The 22453-nt window shown below is 27.9% G+C and overlaps 1 protein-coding gene and 2 pseudogenes across 2 annotated transcripts; 1 reads left to right on the top strand and 2 right to left on the bottom strand.

Moving 5' to 3' along the window:
* Window positions 1-2672: 2672 nt before the first annotated feature.
* Window positions 2673-8474, bottom strand: LOC113381594 (eukaryotic translation initiation factor 5B-like; the record flags this gene model as incomplete). 2 transcript variants are annotated; one of them, XM_026620397.1, is given in 14 exon segments in its annotated part: window positions 2673-2803; window positions 2900-3061; window positions 3289-3471; window positions 3656-3883; window positions 4084-4197; window positions 4310-4528; window positions 4606-4787; window positions 4893-5113; window positions 5291-5478; window positions 5619-5791; window positions 6086-6233; window positions 6333-6781; window positions 7841-8124; window positions 8200-8474. In XM_026620397.1, coding segments are annotated over 14 exon segments (2729 nt in total), but the record flags the coding sequence as incomplete, so codon positions are not given.
* A 1715-nt stretch (window positions 8475-10189) lies between these two features.
* On the bottom strand, window positions 10190-11998 carry LOC113381593 (annotated as a pseudogene).
* A 1705-nt stretch (window positions 11999-13703) lies between these two features.
* On the top strand, window positions 13704-20310 carry LOC113381592 (annotated as a pseudogene).
* Window positions 20311-22453: the final 2143 nt, after the last annotated feature.

The raw sequence follows: 22453 nt of genomic DNA, 5'->3' as shown, positions 1-22453 counted from the left end.
CGCATCCGGCTGGCATTCCTTTGATCTACTTTCGACATGAATTATAAATACTTTGCGATGTTGCGCGCTTACTGATCACGTAATTAAGTAGACAATCGAAATAACAGAAAGGTTACTATCATATAGAAAAAATAGATGTGTTTTAAAATGATCTGAGAACTCAAAACCGATTTTTCAAAATAATGTTTCGATAATATTATTATGCAATGTGTGCATTTATGCGTTGCATCTCTATATTGATAAAAAAATTTAACTGTACAAATTAGTTGTAAGTAAATATTATTTATACAACTTTTTTATGATAGCGCAAAAGCATTTACAACGCATGATCAATGTATATTCGAATTTCAGTCTACTTCATCTGGTGAATCTTATGTTTCTAGATAAAAAAAAAATGCCCATATACGAGGTCTGTTCAAAAAGTACCCGGAATTTTCGTTTTTTCAAAAAAATATTTATTTATTCGTCTACATTAATGTGGTCCCCTTCAAAGTAGTCCCCCCCAGATATAATACACTTATGCCAGCGTTTTTTCCAATTTTCGAAGCACCCTTGATATTCACTTTTTGATATGTCCTTGAGCACTCTCAGCGATTTTCTTCAATCGAGGAAAACCGCCGTCCTTTCATGGGTCTCTTCAACTTTGGGAATAGGAAAAAGTCACACGGAGCCATATCTGGTGAATATGGAGGTTGGGGCATGACTACGGTATTGTTTTTGGCCAAAAAATTACGAACAAGCAACGACGAGTGAGCAGGTGCGTTATCGTGGTGCAACAACATTGAAAAAATGTTATGACATGAGCCAATTGATATGCCAACTTCATCAGCAACTTCTCTAATTGTGATTCGGCGATCATTCATAACCATTTTTTCCACTTCTTTCACATTTTCATCGTTTGTTGACGTGCTGGGTCGACCGGAGCGTTCGTCATCTTCAACGTCTTCGCGGCCATCTTGGAAACGCTTATACCACTCGTAAACACTTGTTTTTTTCATAGCAGACTCACCATAGGCTTTTTGTAACATTTCACACACTTTGTTACACTTTATTTCATTTTTTACGCAAAATTTAATACAAATTCTTTGACTTTTCAATTCTTCCATTGTAAAAATCGCCGAGCTCAGAAAAACACGTCGAACCTTAGCGACTACCACAGACAAAGTAAACAGTGAATATAGCTGAAAATTTCATCATACTTTAGGGGCATGTATACCAACACAATAAAAAAGAATTTGACAATCAGACACTCCAGACCCGCGAAATTTAAAAATTCCGGGTACTTTTTGAACACACCTCGTATTATTGCTATCGAACCAAAACCTATGTATTCTTAAAATTCTTTTTTTTTAAATTGTATGACAAAATAGGTTTAACCTAGTTGGTATTGGTATTTTGCCTTGAGGCAAGTTACATGAACTTCCCGACATGTGTAAATAATAGACTTAATCAATAAAAAATAATTTATGAGTGATTAAAAGTATTCCGAGTTAACTCGGTCCGGGTATTTTCTAAAAGCAAATGTTCAAAAATCAACAATTTTTATAATTGAACCAGTTTCCGTAGGACTTTAATGGTTTAGTATGTTCATTAAGACCAAGTACTCTATCGTTATACTGAGTAAATTCAGTAAGTTCTATAAGACCATGAAATACATTGCCAAAAAAAGTTTCATAAAAAACGGTTTGAATTTTTTTTCAACAGTTAATTACAAGAAAACGGCTCAGTAGATTCTCAACTAATTACATAATTTTCCACTATTCTGCGGTTCACAAAGAAACGGCTCGTAGTACAAAACTGAGAAACGCTAGTCCTCATTGAGGTACATCAAATAGCTTTTAAATTTTTAAAATCGGTCCAGTCTTTTTTGAGAAAACGTCGATTTACGTCAAAAAAGCTGTTCACATAGATGCACACAAACAGATACACACAGACACACACCCATACTTTCTCCAAATTTGATCTCATTCGATTCAGAATGGTTTGAAACGTCGAGAAAACATAAAATTAGCGACTCGGATTTTTTTATGAAAACAAACTTCTCCTTCGGAAAGTTAAGAATGTTTATTATCTCCACTGATAAAAATGAAATGAATAGAAAAAATAATGCGACATTACAACAAGTTAGGAACTGTGTGAGTCTACAAAAATTCGAATTAAATAATGTAGTTAGAGTTAGTGAAAACCATATTTACAACATATATGGTAGCAAATGTTATTTCCAGAACTAAATTTAATATGTAAACATATTATTTTTAATTTATGAAGCAAATATTTAAGCAAAATACATTTACTGTTTACTCCTACAGTTGACTTTTTTACAAATTGAATCAATTTGAGAAATTTGAATTGAAATATTTTAATTATATACATGTATAATTCACTATAAAAGAACTTACCGGAATTTTGCTGACTTTAAGGAACTCCAATAAGGCTTCTAAAGATCCTAATGTACTTGCTTGCACATAAACACCTCTTTCTTGCAACTTGATGCCACTTAAAGCACTTTTCAGTTCTTTAGCTACCTCATCTCTACAAAGTAAAATTTTATAATGGTAATGAATCCAAATGATAGTTATTTTATGTACTAATTGAATAAATGATATAAATTCAACTTCATTAAAAAATGTTATTATGATAAATATATATAATATAATAAATAAATATTGTACCTAAATATGTCAATTTCATCTGGCTTTTGTGCAACTTGTAAATTTAAACCTGCAATTGCTTTTTCCAATTCTTTTGCAGCTATCTTTACACCTTGTGCTGCAACTACTTCTTTGTGTTCAATATAAGCATTCTATAAATATAAAAACAAATATGTATAACACAAACTTAATTATTAAAATCACAGAAAAACCTAATTATAAATATATTTGCAATTCAAGATACTTACTTTAACTCTGAGTTCCTTCATTGGTTGGGGCATTAGTAATGATCTAATTTGTGTAACTATGGGTCCATCAGTACCAGCTAAAATAATCGTATCTCCTTCTCTTAAAGTTCCATTTATTAAAATTGCATCAATGGTTGTACCATGCCCAGGTATCGCTTTAACCTTAAATGGGAATATAGATATAAACCTGTTCAATCAAAGTTTCGTTTTTTTTTTTTATCAAATTACTGATATATTTAACATTATATTAAATTAATATAGCACTAATTTATAAAAATAAGTATAGCTTATATTTTTATATCAAAACTACTATTATAGGTTATTGATGTTAAAAATTCAATTAATAATCAATTAATAAACTTGTAAATAACATGAATAAAATTCTTTACCTCTAATACTGTAGCTTGCAAATCTTCACTAAACATCAAGCGTTTTGCTAACATATTCTGGCATGAATCAACAATTAAGGCTAAGAGATTACCCATTCCTTCTCCAGTTATGGCAGAAGTTGGAACTAAAGAAACGTAACTTCTTGGGTCAGGGTTTTCATGAAATAGAGCTGCATTTAAACCCTAGTGAAAATAAAACATATTGATAAGAAGACAACAAAAGTTCATAAATATTTAAAGAGAATATGCTTATTATTAAAATTTGTCATTTTGATAATAAGTAATTATTCTTCTGAAAGTTTTAGATGTAAATTATAGTTTTTTTAAATAATATTTGTACTGACTCTACGAAATAAACAAAACATACTTGCTCAGCAAATTGAACTATGATTTCTTTAGTTCTTTGTTCAAATTCTAATTGTGTATTCGGTGCTTGGGCTTTGAGAACGTCTCGTACATCTTTCCTAGCCATAGTTGACCAATCATACAATCTGTCAATTTTGTTCAATGCAACAATAAACGGAGTTTTCTTAGTTTTTAATAAGTTAATAGATTCTAAAGTTTGTGGTTCCAAACCGTGCATAATGTCAACAACCTGAAAAATTAACCAGAAAACATAAAACTGTGTTATATACATATTTAATTTGAACGTCACTTAGGATAAAAATCTTATATATTTCATAATTTACTAGTGTTAAAATAAATGTATTAGTACATATATAATATGTATTATATATGTACATATAAACTGTTAATATGCTTTATAAACTATTTTAAAAATTGAATTATAATTACCAAGATAGCAATATCACACAAAGAAGAACCTCGACTTCTCAGATTGCTGAAAGATTCGTGACCAGGTGTGTCAATAATCAGTAAACCAGGAATTTTGAATACAGTATCTGATATCTAAAAATTAAACAACTGTATTTATTTTCTACTATAACTATTTTTCATGTTTTCAAAAAAAAATAAAATTATTATTATCAAATCAAAATAAACTATATATTTTAATTCTAACCCCTTTAACAATTTTAACTTGCTCCTTTATGTTTTCTATTGGAACATTTGTAGCACCAATTTGTTGAGTAATACCACCAGCTTCACCATCTTGCACATTTGTGCGACGTAATTTGTCAAGAATTTTTGTTTTTCCAGTATCTACATGTCCCAACACACAAACCACCGCAGCTCTCAGTTTGTCTAATGATTTATTCTGTTCTGCATCAATTCTGCGTTTCTGTAAATAATTAAAATATTGATAAAATCAATAGTTTTTTTTTAAATATTTGATTTATTTTCATTAGCAAGTGGTACTTGTATTCTCTGGAGAGCCTTTTCTCGTTTCTTTTCTGCATCAGTTCTATTATCACTGTCTTCGCTACTTTCAGATTCTGACTCAGAATCACTTTCTTCTTCAGACTCTTCTTCTGAAGAAGTTTCTTCCTTTTTACTTTCTGCAGATTGATCCACTTTTGTTTCAGACTTTGCAGTTACTGCTACAAAGTTTATAAACATTTCAATAAAAATAAAATATCATTTACTACAAATATGTTCTTTGTTCTTTGAGTATTATAGTAATAATGCATAATTTGTAAATTAACCTGGTGTTTCAGTTGTGCTTTCCTCTTCACTGCTTGAATCAGCATCCCATGCATCCTTAACATCATCTTCTTCGGCAATAGCTTTTGTTTCGGCACTTTGCTCAACCACATTCTCTGCTGGTTGTTCGCCTACTTTATCAGCATCAACTTGAGATTGCACTTCCGTAGATTCCTTATTACCTTGCTGTTTAGATTTATTAGGTCGAATTCTTGTTCCAAGTCTATAAAAGTAATTAACTTATGTTTGAATAAATTTACCAATGCAAATTTACTTGTTGAAACATATTTTTCTAAATTCAAATTTTCAATTCATGAAGTAAGTTTCTAGAATAATGAAATAGCATAAGTAAAAAATAAACATAAATAAAAAGATTCTTAAAAATCGAAAGTATGCAAACCTAGGTTTCTTCTCTCCCACTTCAGGCATTTCTAGTCCCCTTGCCTTAAGAGATTCAAGCATTGCTTGGGCTCTAGCTTTATCTGCTTTTTGTTTTGCAGAAAGTAGTTTGCCTTCAGCTTTTAAACGTTCTTTACGTTCCTTTTCCTTTTTCTTTTTTTTTTCTTTCCGCTCTTGTTCCAACCTAATCTAAAGTATATCAAAAACAAATCAGTTGATAAATTCATTAAAAGAAATAAATTAAATAGAAAAACAAAAAAATATATACTAGATAAATATATCCTAATGAGCAATAATTTGAGTTATTATTCACAATTTATTGTTCTCACTTGTTCTAATCTAGCAGCTTCAGCTTCCTCTTCCTTGCGAATCCTTTCTTCTTCTTCTCTTTGCAATTTTTCTTGTTCTTCTCGGAGTTTTTTCAAAGCATCTTGCATTGCTGCAATTGTTTTTTTGCCTGGTCCTTTGCCCGCTGCCTTCGCATCCTCAGCTGCTTTTGCACCTAAAACAAAATTTCAAGTAATTTTTTTCCAAAAAAATATAGTCAGCCAAAAGCTGCTCTCTTTCATTATTTGACATGTTATTTAACCCATATCAACATCACTAAAAATAATAATATTAATTTATTATATTCACCATCATGAGACAAATTTTCTTTAACGTATTAATTTATACAAATATTTTTTATACTAATTATTTAATATATAAAAATATTAAAAAAATGATATAAATATAAGCACTTTATCTTGAAGATCTGGCTATCGAAACATGTTAAAGATGAAGTCAAAATTATTACCTTTCTTCTTTTTTTTCTTTTTATCATCATCTTCTTCTGCATCATCTTGTTTATTTTCATCATCATCCCCCGCTACTGTTTCAACTTGTTGCTTACTACTTTCTTCTGCTGATTTTGTAGATTGGTCAGTATTTACAGGTTTAACTTCCTAAAAAGTAATTAAAAAAATAATATTTTGATGATTAAAATTAATTCATTTGACTTTACTATTTTAGTAAGTTATTTATCAAACTTTATCAAAGAACACCTTTTGCTTCATCTGCAATTTTTTCTGCTTTTCACGCTCTTTTTTTTCTTTCTTCTTCTGAGCTGCAGTTTTAACCGTTCCTCCAGACTCTTCATTTGTATCATCTTTTACTTCACTTTGATCTTTAATTTCAGTTTTAATGCTTGGTTTGGCTTGCTTTTCTACCTGAGCTACTTTCTCTACTTTTCCCACATTTTCTTCTTCTTTAACATCCTTTTTGACACCGGAATATTCAAGTTCTAGTTCAGCTAAAACTTTCTCTATATCTTCTTCACTATCATTTCGTTTCTTTTTAGACTTTTTGCTTTTTTTACCACCATCAGGTTTTGGCTTATTATCTTCAATACTATCACTTCTATCTATCTTTTTATTAGCTTTTTTATTTTTCGATGAAGTATTAGTAGTAGATTCAGAAATTTCATTGTCACTTGGCGCTGATTCTGCTGAATCTATTAAAAAAAAAGTTAAATAATATTTTATTTAACACAATTTCGAATTGTATAATGTAGATATTTAAAGATGTTTTTATGATATAAAATGATATAGTTATGTATATATATATATATATATATATATAAGTAAAATGTAAGAATGTTAACATAATAAAATACTATTTTTTATAGTTTATAACAGTACTGATAAAAAATTGAATTTATTTATTTTATATAACTTTGTAATTTGCTTATTATCTCAATTTCAACTTAAAAACAAGAAATAATGTTTTGATATATACCTAAGTCAGTGATTTCCAACCTGTGGGGCGCGCTCCCCTGGTGGGGCGCCATACCGTTCCAGGGGGGGCGCAAAGCTGTTTCAAAAATATTATTTTTAAATGCTGAGTAAGTGTCAAAAACAAATCAGCAAAATACTTAAAGTACTTCTAAGAGTGTTTGAACTCAAAAAAGAAATTGCAATAGTTCTTGCTGATAACAAAAGAGATGGAGCAATCTTATTTTAGGACACAAAGTTCCTCGCAAAATTTGCGTATTTAGTTGATATTTTTCAAAGACTTAGCGATTTAATTAAATCAATGCAAGGATTAGAAATCCATTTGTCATTGAAAAACATGATGATTTTGGTCATTCAATAGCAGAGCAGAAAATGATAATTGATCTATCTAGTGATAGCACATTGACGCAGATGTTTCAGGACGAAAATATATTGTTAAGTTTTGGTTACCAGTAAAGGACGATTTTCCTACTTTGGCAAATAATGCTTTAGAAATTTTAGATCTTACTTATGTGAAACAGAAAATTATTATAATAAATAGTTATGTTTGTATGTATATTTTTTATAATACTGTGTATTATTTGGCATAATTTCAGTTATATTAAGTATCTTTAAATTAAATTGTTAGAAAAATAAGAATGGGAGGGGGGCGCAATATTTTTATCATTCAAAAGGGGGGCGCAAGGAAGAAAAGGTTGGAAACCGCTGACCTAAGTTTTTAATATTTTTATATAAGAAAATATATAAGCATCATTAAAATGCAATTCTCAAAATTTTACCTTCTACAGCTAAAAGAGCAAATCCTCCTTTCTTTATATCAGGCTTCTTAGCCTTCGGTTTCTCAATTTCTTTGTGAATATTTAAATCATCAATCTCATTAGTGATGTCATCAACATCACTATCATTGTCAACTACCTTTTTCTTTTTGTCTTTCTTTGAAGATTTTTTCTTTTTGCCTGTATCTTCATTATCTGAGTCTATAATTTTTTCTTGTGGTTTAGATTTAGTTTTTCCCTTTGTTGTTTCTTTAACTGCAGCATCAGTAGTATCAATATCACTATCTCTATTATTTTATTATTCAATATTAGAAAATCTAGTAATATATTAATATTGAGTAGTGTTATCAAAAGTTACTTACAATTCGTCATCATTTGCGTTTTTTTTAAGCTTTTTCGCTTTTCCCATATTGATGGTTAAGTTTGAGGTTATGGAAGAAATAAAAGAGAAATTATAAAATTAAAGAATACGATAAAAATTAACATATGAAAACAGTAGTTCAAAAATATAATTTTTAGTCATATATACTACATTTCCTATATAATTTTTATGCACATGCCGGCATCCAGAATTAATTTAAAACATCACTCAACCTAGAAAATTGACATTTACGTTTCACATTTCTTGGTACCAACTGCCGAGATGAAACATGTGGTAAATGCCAACGTGACCAAAATATATTCAGAAGTTTTCAGCACGTGGTAAATCTGCGGGAAAGTAAACAGAATTCAAACATAGGGTGCGTTCGACTTGGACGCTTACGCGCTGTGAGCGCTCACGCTTATAAGCACGAATTTTTAGCGTTCGACTTGGCCGATAACCGCTCAGAATCGATAACTAAATTCCGTTCGTTTTGGAAACTGTGAGCGTCAATAAGCATCAAAATGGCGGCAACTGGCGGTAACGATAATTGTGTAAATTTTATTACTTTCTGGATCATTCAGCGGGATTATAAAGAATTTAACAATTAATAAATAAATGAAATTTGGTTTGCTTATGCTTAATTCATATTAATATTAAAATTAAAATTTAAAATTATTTAAAATTAATTAAGTTTAAAATTAATTAATATTAATATTAATATTAAAAAATAAATGTGATATACAACTTGGCATTTTTGCGGGATTATAAAAAATTTAACAATTAATGAATAAATGAAATTTGGTTAGCTTATGCTTAATTAATAGTAATATTAAAATTAAAATTTAAAATTATTTAATATTAATATTAATATTAAAAAATAAATGTGATATACAACTTGGCATTTTTGCGGGATTATAAAAAATTTAACAATTAATGAATAAATGAAATTTGGTTAGCTTATGCCTAATTAATAGTAATATTAAAATTAAAATTTAAAATTATTTAATATTAATATTAATATTAAGAAATAATTGTGATATACAACTTGGCATTTTTGCGGGATTATATAGAATTTAACAATTAATAAATAAATGAAATTTGGTCAGCTTATGCTTAATTAATAGTAATATTAAAATTATTTAATATTAATATTAATATTAAAAAATAAATGTGATATACAACTTGGCATTTTTGGGGGATTATAAAAAATTTAACAATTAATGAATAAATGAAATTTGGTTAGCTTATGCTTAATTAATAGTAATATTAAATTAAAATTAAAATTATTTAATATTAATATTAATATTAAAAAATAAATGTGATATCAACTTGGCATTTTTGCGGGATTATAAAAATTTAACAATTAATAAATAAATGAAATTTGGTCAGCTTATGCTTAATTAATAGTAATATTAAAATTGAAATTTAAAATTATTTAAAATTAATTAAATTTAAAATTAATTAATATCAATATTAATATTAAAAAATAATGTGATCTACAGCTTGCCATTTTTGTGGAATTATAAAGAATTTGACAATTAATAAACAAATGAAATGACAGATAGTAAAAAAACTGACGCTCACGCTCACGCTGCCCTACCTCTGTGGCGTGAGCGTATGTGAGCGCAAAATATGTGCTACGAGCATCCTACGATGATGCTACGAGCGTACTTATGTGACACTCACAGCGCCAAGTCGAACGATGAAAGCGCGCTCACGGCGCGCTCACAGCGCGTAAGCGTCCAAGTCGAATGCACCCATAAAAAATTGTGCAATATCAAATCATTCTATATTGCAAATAAAAACGTTGTACAAATACATAGATGTTATAAATAAAATATGTTATTTTATTCTAAGTTAAATAATATTAAAAATATAATTACAAGAATCCTTTTTGTAGAAATCTATATTTGATCAAATTAATAGTACAAAAATTGATTTCAAATCATTATTTAGAAGAAAACCTTCCAAAACATAATTTTCGGTCATTAGCCACACAAAACATATGGCAAGATATAATGCCAGGTCAAGCCTCCAAATAACATAAGTGATGACGTTAATTGCGGTAATTTCATTCTTGTATGAGTAACTTTTAAAGTGTTATGCGGTCGACCTACTGTCGCTAATACTAGATCACTGATTGATGAAAACTTAAGAAATATGCACCATCTTCATGCAGTGGTCTTGTTTCAATAGGTCGACTAGAAAATAATAGAAAAAATATATCAATTCAAATATATATAATATATAATTATATTTCAAAAATATAACATGAAAATATTCAGCGATCAGGTTACAAATACATATCACATTAAGTGACTGTTAGATATTGTAGGTATTGTATCTTAATAAAATATTTTGATAACTACAATTTATAATTAATCAATATAAAACCAGTCAATTTATCTTCATTAATTAGTAAAATTATAATGTTGCAATAAGTTTTTTTATTAGATTGTGCAACCAATTATTAATTAATAGATTTTACAACTTAACAATCTTAAAAAGTTTTAACCCATAAATCCATTAACTAATAAAATGTTGAAGTCGTAATAAAAATACACATAATCAAAAATAATTACCTCGGCTTTTCCATATCCCATACTATTAACTCTCCCGAAGTTATAGCAGCTACTCGAGCCCCATTAGAAGGAGCCCAATGAGCACTCATAAGAGGAACACTTCCAGCATCCAAAGACAATATAGCTTGTTGAGAGTGTATATTATACAAATGTATGAGCCCATTCTTTTCAGCAGCCAATAACTTTCCTAATGGACATTTGAAATTGAACTTACATATAAAATTTGAATGAAATAAAGAAGATAAAATAGAAAAGCTTTAAATACTGTATTCATATTCTAGAATTATTATTAGATATGGTATAAAATATTACCATTCTCTTCTGGATGCCAACATACATCCATACCAGGAGATGATAAATTTAATGTAGCAACACACTTATCTGTGCTGGTGGTACTTTTAGTGGTCCATAATTTTACTGTATGATCATCACTAAACAGAAGCTATGTAATCACCTTCAGGTTCCCAACTTACTGAATTTATATAATTAGAGTGACCGGATAATACAGTAACAGTATCGTTATCCACCATATTACTTTAATAATCCGAATTTGAAAATCAGCACAGGCTATGCAAAACAACACCACCTAAATAAAATTAGCATCTTAACAAAACATTATAACTTAAAATCAATGTATAACTATTTACCTTTGGTATAACAGAAAGCGAAGTATCAGGTGACCAGCAGATCGAATGGCATCTACTGTCATTGTGAAACTCACGCAGGATTGTCCAATCATATGGTGTAGAAAGTTCATCATTTGCTTCCTAAATAATTTTTGAATAATATGTAGAAAGTATTAATATTTCTTTATTTCATTTACTTAATTACTCATGAAGCATTAGGAAAAGATTATTATTATATATAGTAATCACATTGTTATTTTCAAGAAATGCAAAATTCAAAATAGCTGTGCATATAATTTTAAGGTTCTAATAAAAATATATAAGTTTTAGTACAACAAATTATCTCTTTATCTTTGACTGTGAATTAAAGTTTTAAATCTTTATTATTAGTAGCAATAAAACCAAATCATAAAAAATAAACACATATCAAATATTACCTGAAATCTTATGCTGGCAACGGTGATCTTATTAAGCAGCGCTATACATAATAAATTCTGTGACATTCGTAAGGTGAAAATGCTACACTATAAATTTGCTCAGCAAGTAAAATTGTATGAGTGGGTATTGTATCTTGGTGCATCTTATGCATTTTTTAAAAGATCTTTCTATATTATAAATACTAAATATATGACTGAATTGATTTTATCTTGAAACAGGTATTTAATAACATTGAATAATTATATTCAGTTGAACATACCAGTTATAATTAACTCATATAGATATAATTAAATATAACGAATAAATATAATAAATAAATACATGAATATGCACGTAATTCAGAATATAATGCACAAATGAATACTGTGGAACGATCCTAACCTAAGACTAACTGTCAAAAATATGTTAACGGTTTTAGGAAATTAACAGGTTAGAATTTCAAAATGAAAATTTTGATCGGCTCAAATTTGCGACTATCATAGGACCCCTAAGTCAGGCCCTATTATCTCAGTACAAAATCCGCGTTCACAACGCGTAGTTCCAGTCACGACCGCTAGGCAAATTTGGCGCTAGTGAGCCGATGACAAGTTTGACAGGTTAGTAATTCACGAGCAATATGTACCAGAAATGTCAAAATTTTGTTTTGATTCTTATTGTGATTGTTGTGTTTACAAGTGTTTTATAATTGTTTATACGGTTTTATTTGTGATTCAAACAAAATCTATAACTCTTAAATGAAGAGGATATAAAGCAGTTGTTAAAGCAGTGTATAATTTAATCAAATACATTTTGGGAGCAAGCTAGGGCTCTTTTATAAGAAAGGCAAGGCTTCTCTAACTTTTCAGAATTGTATTAAACTTTGGAGGCTCTTAAATATATATGGAAAAGCATAAATAGACTAGACTTTACATTTTTAGGAACGCCACTGAGTTAATGAACGAAATCCAATTGCCGTGCAAGATGATAAAATAAGTTAATTTAATGCAGCAGTTTTTTGAATATTCAAGATAATATCAAGAGCCATTTAGCATGACTGGATTTATCGCAAAGAATGTGCTGAAAAGTGACAAATCTTACTTGGAATGATTATTAGTTAATAAAGTAATGCACAGACACTATAATTTAAAACACCATGTTTTGTGTTCACAACATATGGTAGTGAATAATGAATGATTATCCACTTGAAGGCAGGAATCCTGTAATTCGTTAAACTTTTTATTTTTCCTTTTTTTTAAATAAATATGTTTGTTGCAACATATTGCTATTTACTTTACTTGATCTATTTTAATATATGTATTATTGTTTGGTATGTTTTGTTATTGTATAACAATGTCAATATAAGACTATTGTAATGCAAAATTTAAATACAAATAAATTATTTTTAAAATTGACAATTTTCTTTTATTTCTAATTTTGGCGCTTTAATTTGAATGCATTTTGGAGCACGAGGCTGCCGAGCGACATGCGATTAAAGCGCCATCACCCAATATTGCGGTCGTGACTTTCCCTAGCTCTCTGAACGCAAATACCGCGAGAGAGAAACGTCTATATTAGTATATTGTCTAGGCTCATTGCTTTGAGACGTTTGTTTGAAATATTTCGCGTTCGTTCTTCTTTGTATTTTCTTGTTCGATATGTTCGTTCGTGTTCGTTTGTTGTGTGGCGCGCCTTAATGAAACTAAACTAATCATTATATTCGGCGAATCCAACATAAAAAAGTTGAAAGCACAGTGCAAAAGATTTGACAAATCTGTAATGTGTTACACCTAACTTCAGACAGCTTTCTCAGCACTTTTTTTTAATCTGTGTTTAGAAACTCTTGACAGATCTTACATCTGAAAACAACCAACTTATCAGTTACAATTTATTGCCTTCGACTATCAGAGCCGATCACGCACGAATGAAGTATTCCAATTAGATTCTAGATTGATCTGTTTGATAAGCCTTGAATTGACAAGTTTTTCCATTGCTGATAATACTTTGTGCAAATAACCAAGATTCGAGTACAATCACTTCAGGAAAATTTGTGAGCTGTAATTATATCTGTTGAACATCATGAGTTTGAAACCAAAACAATTTGTAACGTTTAACAATGGAAATCAATTTCCTGTTCTTGGATTGGGAACCTGGAAGGTAAATTTTATAAAAGTATGACCTAGAAACATAAGTTCTTAGACAATATAGTATAAGTTGGCGAAAGCATTAACAGCGAATTATTTAAATATAGAAACGATATTACCATAATCCACTATAACCTATACTTATTTATTCTATTTCAGATATTTTGTTTCATAAACCTTTTTGTTCTAATAGTATGATTTCTATGAGTGATTCTAATTGAATGTAACAAATTTTGTTTTTAGTGATGTTACATGAATTATGAAGATATATCCCTTGTCAGGCAATCTGTTAAATACAGGACCAGCATTTTAATATGTTTCTCCATGATTTGATGTTATCGAGACTCCCAGAGTTCAGCAGCCTTATTTTATATTTACTTTTTATTCGTTTACATTAGATTGTCTTTGAACTTCGCTGGTATATAAGCACTGAGCCAAATTCTATTAAGCGTACAAAATGACAAAATAAGTTTTTAATATCCCAATTATTTATGCAGGCTTTGCAATAAAATGTCAATTATATAATTTAATAAATTACAGTACTTATTTTAGAAAAAGTACAGTTTGCGCATCAAGAATATATTCTACAATATAGCAAAATATAAATATACGTGGGTACAATATATTGTAAAAATAATCTTGATGTAATACATATTTTGTTTTTACTTAATCATAACACATATATTCAGCATTGAAAAATTCCAATTAAATAGCATTATATAAAGCTATCAGCCTTTTATGCATATACTTGAAATTTGTTTTTGTCAGATACACTACGCCCAATCTGTGCATATTTTGAGTGCTTTCGATAGAGGGATATATTTGATATATCATTAGTGATGTAACATAATATATTTAAAACACATAATTATTTCTTTATACACTAAATTATTACATCATTACATTATAACGTGTTGACACATGTTATAAAAAATTTTTAACAATGTGTTAACACTGGAAGGTTCTCTATAGAAAAGACTTATCGGCATATTGAATACTCTAATAAAAATTGTCTTATAAACAAAATTAAATTAATAATTGAATATGAGTTAATATGCTAATATTTATTATTTTTTAAATAGATCAAAGCAAAACTTGAATAATATATAATTTCTTAATATAGCGAGGCAAGTAATCAGGTATCATCTTTTATAGTCATTATAGCTATTACTATCAGAAACAAATAATATTTTATATTAATTTATAGCCATGTGCTTCATTATAGTTGTACGGGTTTAATAATTTAAATTTATTGATTGATCGTACAATGTTTCATATTTAGTCACATTAGTCTATTTTTAAATAATCAATATTTTCCTTCAGTGTATATACTGACTTTGCAAATTACTTATTTACAGCAATGATATTGTTATATATTTTACTATGTGTATACTTTTGATAAATCATTTATGCAAAATCAGAAGTTATCGAATATATAAGTTAAATATTTCTATTTTATTTTAATTGATCTTAAATTAAATAATTTTATTTGTTATAGAATATATGGATCTCTTCAGATCTAATTAGTTTAAATAGAGGCTCCAAAAATAGTGACAGAACATTATAATTGAATTTGATTACAAGCATTATTTTATTTTAACAATCATTCCTATAATTTTAAAAACATTATCAACTTGTATCATTATTAATCTATATGCAGTAGTAGATACGTAAGTGGTATTAGTATTATTAATGGTAATTAATCATTTCATTTATTAGTCAGAGCCAGGAAAAGTAGATCGTGCTGTCAGAGATGCGATTGACCTTGGATATAGGCATATTGATTGTGCTCATGTTTATGGCAATGAAAAAGAAGTTGGCTCAGCTATCAAAAGCAAAATTGAGGAAGGCATAGTTAAAAGGTTGATTAGTTTTATAAATTTATCTGACATATCATACACTGTTACTTTTTAGTGCATGTTATTTACAAACACATGTTATTTAAACATATTATGCTCAATTAATTTCTTGCCACATCAATTAAGTATTCATTGTCATATTCAAATCTATTCAACTCTGGAAAGAGTATTACATAAATAGAAAAATTAATGCACATCCATGTACTTTTATTATAGTTTTGATTAATTGTAGAGCAGACTTGTGTACGGCTTTAAAAACTTAAATTTATTGATTGATTCTACAATGTTTGATATTAGGTCACATTAGTCCATTTTTAAATAATCAATATTTTCCTTCGGAATATATATATATTCATATATATATATATATATATATATATATATATATATATATATATATATATATATATATATATATATATATATATATATATATATATATATATATATATATATATATATATATATATATTTATTTTGTAAATGAAGATGAGGAAACTAAACTTAATATGTTTCGAATTACTGACATAATCTGTATAGTAAATATTTTTTGTGCAAAAAAAAATTGAAGAAACTTTAAAACCGAATAATTTTGGCTCTTGAATTTGGATACAAATTTATTTAAAAAATTTAAAACTATTCAAGTAATTTGCTTATATACTGAAGTGAAATAGAATAATTGATACTCAGTTCTTCCAGGTTAAATTGTATGTAAAAAATCTTATAATTCAATGCCATATATCCAAAATCAGTTTGTGTTATTTAATAGCCCTTATTTGCACCTCTTTTTTCATAATTCAATTATCCTGTTTATATTGTTGACAGAATATAAACATTCTTCGACTACTTGAAATTATTTGTGCCATTAACACATAAATGTGGAAAATTTGCATAGATACTACAATCATGTTATAGTAAATGATGAGAAGACAAAAAAATATTCATTTATTATTATATTTTCTTTGCTCACTAATTGTAATGCATGGATCATTTGATTTCTTAAACATAGAATAGTTACATAATTTGTGTATTTAACTTAGACTGTATCTAATTTCTATTTTTTTTTTTTATTACAAATATCATACAATTTTTTTTAAATTGCGCTATTTTTTTCAGAGAGGATCTTTATATAACGAGCAAACTATGGAATACTTTCCACAGACCAGACTTAGTCAAAGGTGCTTTACAAACTACACTCGACAATCTTGGCTTAAAGTATCTAGACTTGTATTTGATTCATTGGCCTATGGCTTACAAAGTTAGTAGTACTTATGTAGTACACTATTTTCATGTATTGATTTAATATTTTAACCATTAAAGGAAGAAGAAGATTTGTTTCCAACTGTTAATGGTCAGATTCAATTTTCTGATGTTGATTATTTGGATACTTGGACAGCAATGGAAGCTTTATATAATGATGGATTGGTGAAAAACATTGGGGTTTCTAACTTCAATTCAAAGCAATTGCAAAGACTTCTTGATCACTGCAAAATCAAACCAGTTACTAACCAGGTACATGTTTTTGTCACCTAGGAATGGTATTGAATTAAGAGTTTTAAATTGTTGTTTTTATTTTCTGGGTAGTTTTGATTTCAATATTTGAGGTACAATGTTGTTTGGTTATTCCTTACCTTTTAAGATCTTTTCTTTTGGCAATGACTTCACAAGTTAACTCTGACTTCAGATAGTCAACCCTTAATGTGATTTTTTTTTGGAATTTTTGCACTATTGCTGAACATTTTTTCCATACTTATATACATGCAATGTGAGTTCATAATATAATATTCTTCCAGGTTGAGTTGCACCCTTACTTGAATCAAAGCCGGCTAAGACAATTCTGTCAAGCACGTGGAATTCAAATAACATCATATAGTCCACTGGGCTCTCCTGATAGACCTTGGGCGAAACCCGAAGACAAAAAGGTTCTTGATGATCAATGGCTCAACGAAAGGGCTAAAGCTTTAGGAAAAACACCAGCCCAATTAACATTGAGGTAATTTTTAATTATAGATATCATTTAGTAGAAAAGCAATTTGCGGAAACTGTAATAAAAATTAATTTCTCCCTAATTTTTAAATGACACTTAATATATTATTTATTATCTATTATCTTTTTCAAAAGCATTTTGTATTAACAATAAGGCGCTCAAATGAAATATTAACAATAATAGAAGTAAGAGAGTAAAAGATTTTTAAAATGTGAAGTAAAATATTCTTGTTTGTTAGATGGAATTTACAATTAGGCAATATTGTAATACCAAAATCAGTTAACAAAATCTCGAATTGCTGAAAACTTCAATATCTTTGATTTTGAATTATCGGAAGATGACATGGAATGCTTTAGTAAGCTTGATGAAAACTATAGAACTGTTCCAATGACAGGGTATGTAATATATATATGTACTTATAAATATTTACCTATTGTATAGATGCATATATATATATATATATATATATATATATATATATATATATATATATATATGGTATATATATATATATTATAATTTTTACCAAGTAAAAAAAACTGAATTAGTTTTGAAATACTTTATTTATATGTTTCGGTCTTCGTCGAGACCGTCATTCAGTTGAAAAACTAAAAGATTTTAAATAATGTAGGAGAACAATGATATAAAGTTATAGAACTTATATATAAATACTTACAGAAAATTAATTATACACAAATACACTACACTAATACACTGTAATAAAACAAGCTATTAATATTTGGTAATTGTCATTAAAGAGTCATTTAATATTTTTGACATAATTTTAGTTCATATTTTTGAGCTTGAAGTAAAAGCTTAAATCTTACTTTAAAATACAATTTGATATTATTAAGGGTTGTCTAACTCTAATACTTTTAATTTTGGAATAAATTTTCTTTATTTTAATTTTTTTAATACGGAACTGACAAAATAAATACAACTCTTTGAACTTCAAAATACTATTTATTTTTATCAAGGACTTAATATTATTTTTTTAAATATTAGGACTAATTTTCTTTAAATTTTTTCTATAATTTAAAGTTGAAAAATACATAGAACTTTTTTTACTTCGAAAATCTATTTATTTTCATCAAGGGTTGTCCGCCTTCCACAAATCTATATTTTATAATAGCCGTTTTGGTAATCCAATAATGTTTCACCTTTCAGTCAGTGAGTGTTTTTACTGATATTATAATAATGCATGAATTTTATTTAAAAAAAAAAAAAACAATTTTTATCAAGGGTTGTCCACCCTTCCCATTTTTCCATTGTACAGATATTTTCTGATGCGTACAATTAAAGAGTACAGTTGATAAATGCTTTGCGTAAAGAGTAATTTTTACAAAAATATAGAGATTGAATATTCAATCTATTGAACAATTTGAAGATACAAAAATGTTTAACATGCTACTAGGTACCATATAAATCTATGGTAAAGCTGTAAAATTTTCAATTTTTTTTCAATTTGTCAATTCGCTGGGCATGCCAAATAACAATATAATAAAGAAATGAATTTGCTTTGTAATTTAGAAATTAATAAATTAATTAAAAGTGCGGTAATATTATATCAAAATCTTGAAACTTTAAATGTTTAAATTTTATAGAATTAGTTTTAAATTAGGTTGGCTTTCACAAAGTCTAATATTGACGCAGGAGCATTTATATGTGGCATGGTTTGCAGTTGGTAAACTATTCATATAGTTTTTGTTTCATAGCTTTCACTATATACCACATTTGCAATCAATCAATTATTATACTAGAAATGTTTTATGGCGTTTTAACGTTTGTATATATATCAAACATTTGTATAAATATATATATATATATATTTATATATATATATATATATATATATATATATATATATGAGTAAGTTCTTCAAGGGCAATACATCAAATAAAAGGCAAAGATTTAGAAGTTAATCTTTAATTTTTTCCAAACGTTTCGACAAAGGATTTTATGTTATGGCAATGCCTCGAAAAAATACGCATAAACTACTTTCTCCGTGCAAAATATATTATATATTTCACAAATATTTTGTTATATTCTGTTCAACAAAAACAAAAAACAAGTTAGTGTATATATGAGAGTGCAAAATTATGTGCCATGCGCTAGTTACTGATGTAAGACCATATTTATATCCACTGATGATGACATAAAATCCTATGTCGGAACGTTTGGAAAAAATTAAAGATTAACTTCTAAATCTTTGCCTTTTATTTGATGTATTGCCCTTGAAGAACTTACTCATATTTCTCAACATCAAAACTAACTTCTTTAACATACAAACACACACACACACACATATACGAGTATATATATATATATATATATATATATATATATATATAGTTTTTATATTATTCTCTCAATGTGATCAATGATTTCAACCATTTTGAAATATTTTAGAGCACTTGGACATAAACACCATCCATTTGAGAACGAAGAATTTTAAACTTCTGTTGATCAAAATAAATAACAAACATAAAATACCTGAAGTTTGTTTTTCATGAAATATTTGTTATTCAAATCTGTTAATAAATGAAGTTGTTATAGATTGCATTTTAATTAAAATCTTATGTGCTCTCTGTTCGAATATTTAAACTAAAAGAGTTCCTTCAGTGACAAACTATTCAAATACCTAAAGAAATTGTTTTAGTTTAATAAATGTAATATAAAGAAAACAAATTAAATTGGCATCAATATGTATTCCACATTAATATTTAGCAAAATAAGAAGAAGTTATAAATATATTATGGATGATGCTTAATTAGATGCTAAATGAAAAAAATATTACGTTATTCATTTATTATCTTTAAATTACTTATTACTTAACTTCCCGTAGGGCAAGTTATAGTAATCGCAAAAAAGTCGAAAATAAAATTTTTATATATCTGTACGTTTTAAAGGTTTCTGAACAACCGACTTGAATAATTAAATAAAAACAATCGATTCGTATTGATGAGGAGACGTGCTGATTAGTTTTTGGCTAAGCCAGGTCTAGCCGTTCCGAAGATACGGGGCAAAAAGTGTCAAAAACGGTAAATTAGTTTTTAAGAGAACGGAGCGTCCAACTTTAATAATTCAAATAACATTTTACTTGTATTGACAAGATGAAAAACTGATTAAATTTTTGGGAGGTCTAGCGGTTATGGACTCTCATTAAAAATAAGTTAAAAAATGTCATTTGGCGGTCAAAAATGTTTATTGGACTTATGCACATCAAATTATCAGATATTTTATAGAGATTTTTATGTGTACACAATTTGTGTAATTTTTTTTGGGTTCCGTACCAAGAATTTTAATTACGGTACGGAAAGTTCCAGCAATTTGCCTTAAGGCACGATGTTATGCACCCCACTAGTTTTTTATAGAATATATATTTTTTTTACAATATACAAATGGAATTGCTACTTAAATTTTGAATGTTGTGCTATAAAAGAACTTGTCATTTAACCTTCAGTTAATTTCGGGTAAATGTTTTTGTAAACTAGCATACGAAAGTTAACTTTCATATAAAATTGATAATAATTAAGCTATTTCAATTCACTGAATAAAGCTCTTGAATTTTTATTTAATATTACTACAAAATATAATATTTAAAATTGAACAAGATTCAAATATTTCCAGTTGAGGGAATATTGTTATATTAACATATGTAATTAACATAATTGATTCCACTTTCAAATGTAATATTGGCTCGATATTGGTAAATAATAGGCAAACGTTCAAAAATTGTTCGATTCTTGTTGATAAAAGCACTTAACTTAATAATAAAATTATCTATATTCAAAATATTATATATCCGGGGATCAGTGGCAGCGCTATATACAATACGTGGGCGTTTGCAAAATTAGTTTATTTACCCTTCTTTAAAAAAAGTTATAAAAAATTATAGTTATCTAAATGTATGAGTAAATGAGATTTGTTTATAATCAAATAAGTAATTACACAAATTTAAACAGACAACGATAAGATAAAAAGACAAACTTTTCGTCAAAAATATTTGGTTCTCTAGACATATAACTATTGTAATATAATATATTTATCTATGCTTAGGTTATACCTAAGCTGAAATAAATATCCAGAATATTCTTTTTCCGATTCGCTAATTTTATGATTTCCCGATTGTTCAAGTTATTCTGAATCGCTTGACAAAATTTGGTAGTTGTAGGTGTTACTTTGTCAAGGCAAATTTCATACACATAAATAATCGAAACAGATCCACACACATAACGTACACATGGAATGACTTAAAAATTTAATGAATTTTTATAATCGAATCACTTATCGCTGTTCCATAAAATTTGTTTTTAGTCATCTCCATACAAAGTGATTTTCAAAAAGTTCTTCACAATTAATTACAACAAACTGCGCGTCTGATCTTCACGAAAAACTAATCAGTACGATTGCCCACTGATTATTTTCGAAATTCTCAAAACTGGTTCAGAATTTTTGTCAAAAACGCAGTTTTTTTACACTTTTCCTCTAATTTTAAGGAACAGCTCACCCAACCGTTTGGCAAACTTAAACAACTCTAGCCCTTATCGAGTTTCGTCAAATCAAGAAAATTTTAATCAAATTAAGAAAATTTTCGCTTACATACATACACATGCACACTTTCACTAATTTTGGTCTTC

The sequence above is a fragment of the Ctenocephalides felis genome, unplaced genomic scaffold (assembly GCF_003426905.1).
Source record: "Ctenocephalides felis isolate EL2017-DRISC unplaced genomic scaffold, ASM342690v1 CF-g0.4_SCAFFOLD_02931, whole genome shotgun sequence".
In the NCBI taxonomy this organism is placed as follows: Eukaryota; Metazoa; Arthropoda; class Insecta; order Siphonaptera; family Pulicidae; genus Ctenocephalides; species Ctenocephalides felis.
This window is presented reverse-complemented; position numbering and strand designations above follow the sequence as displayed.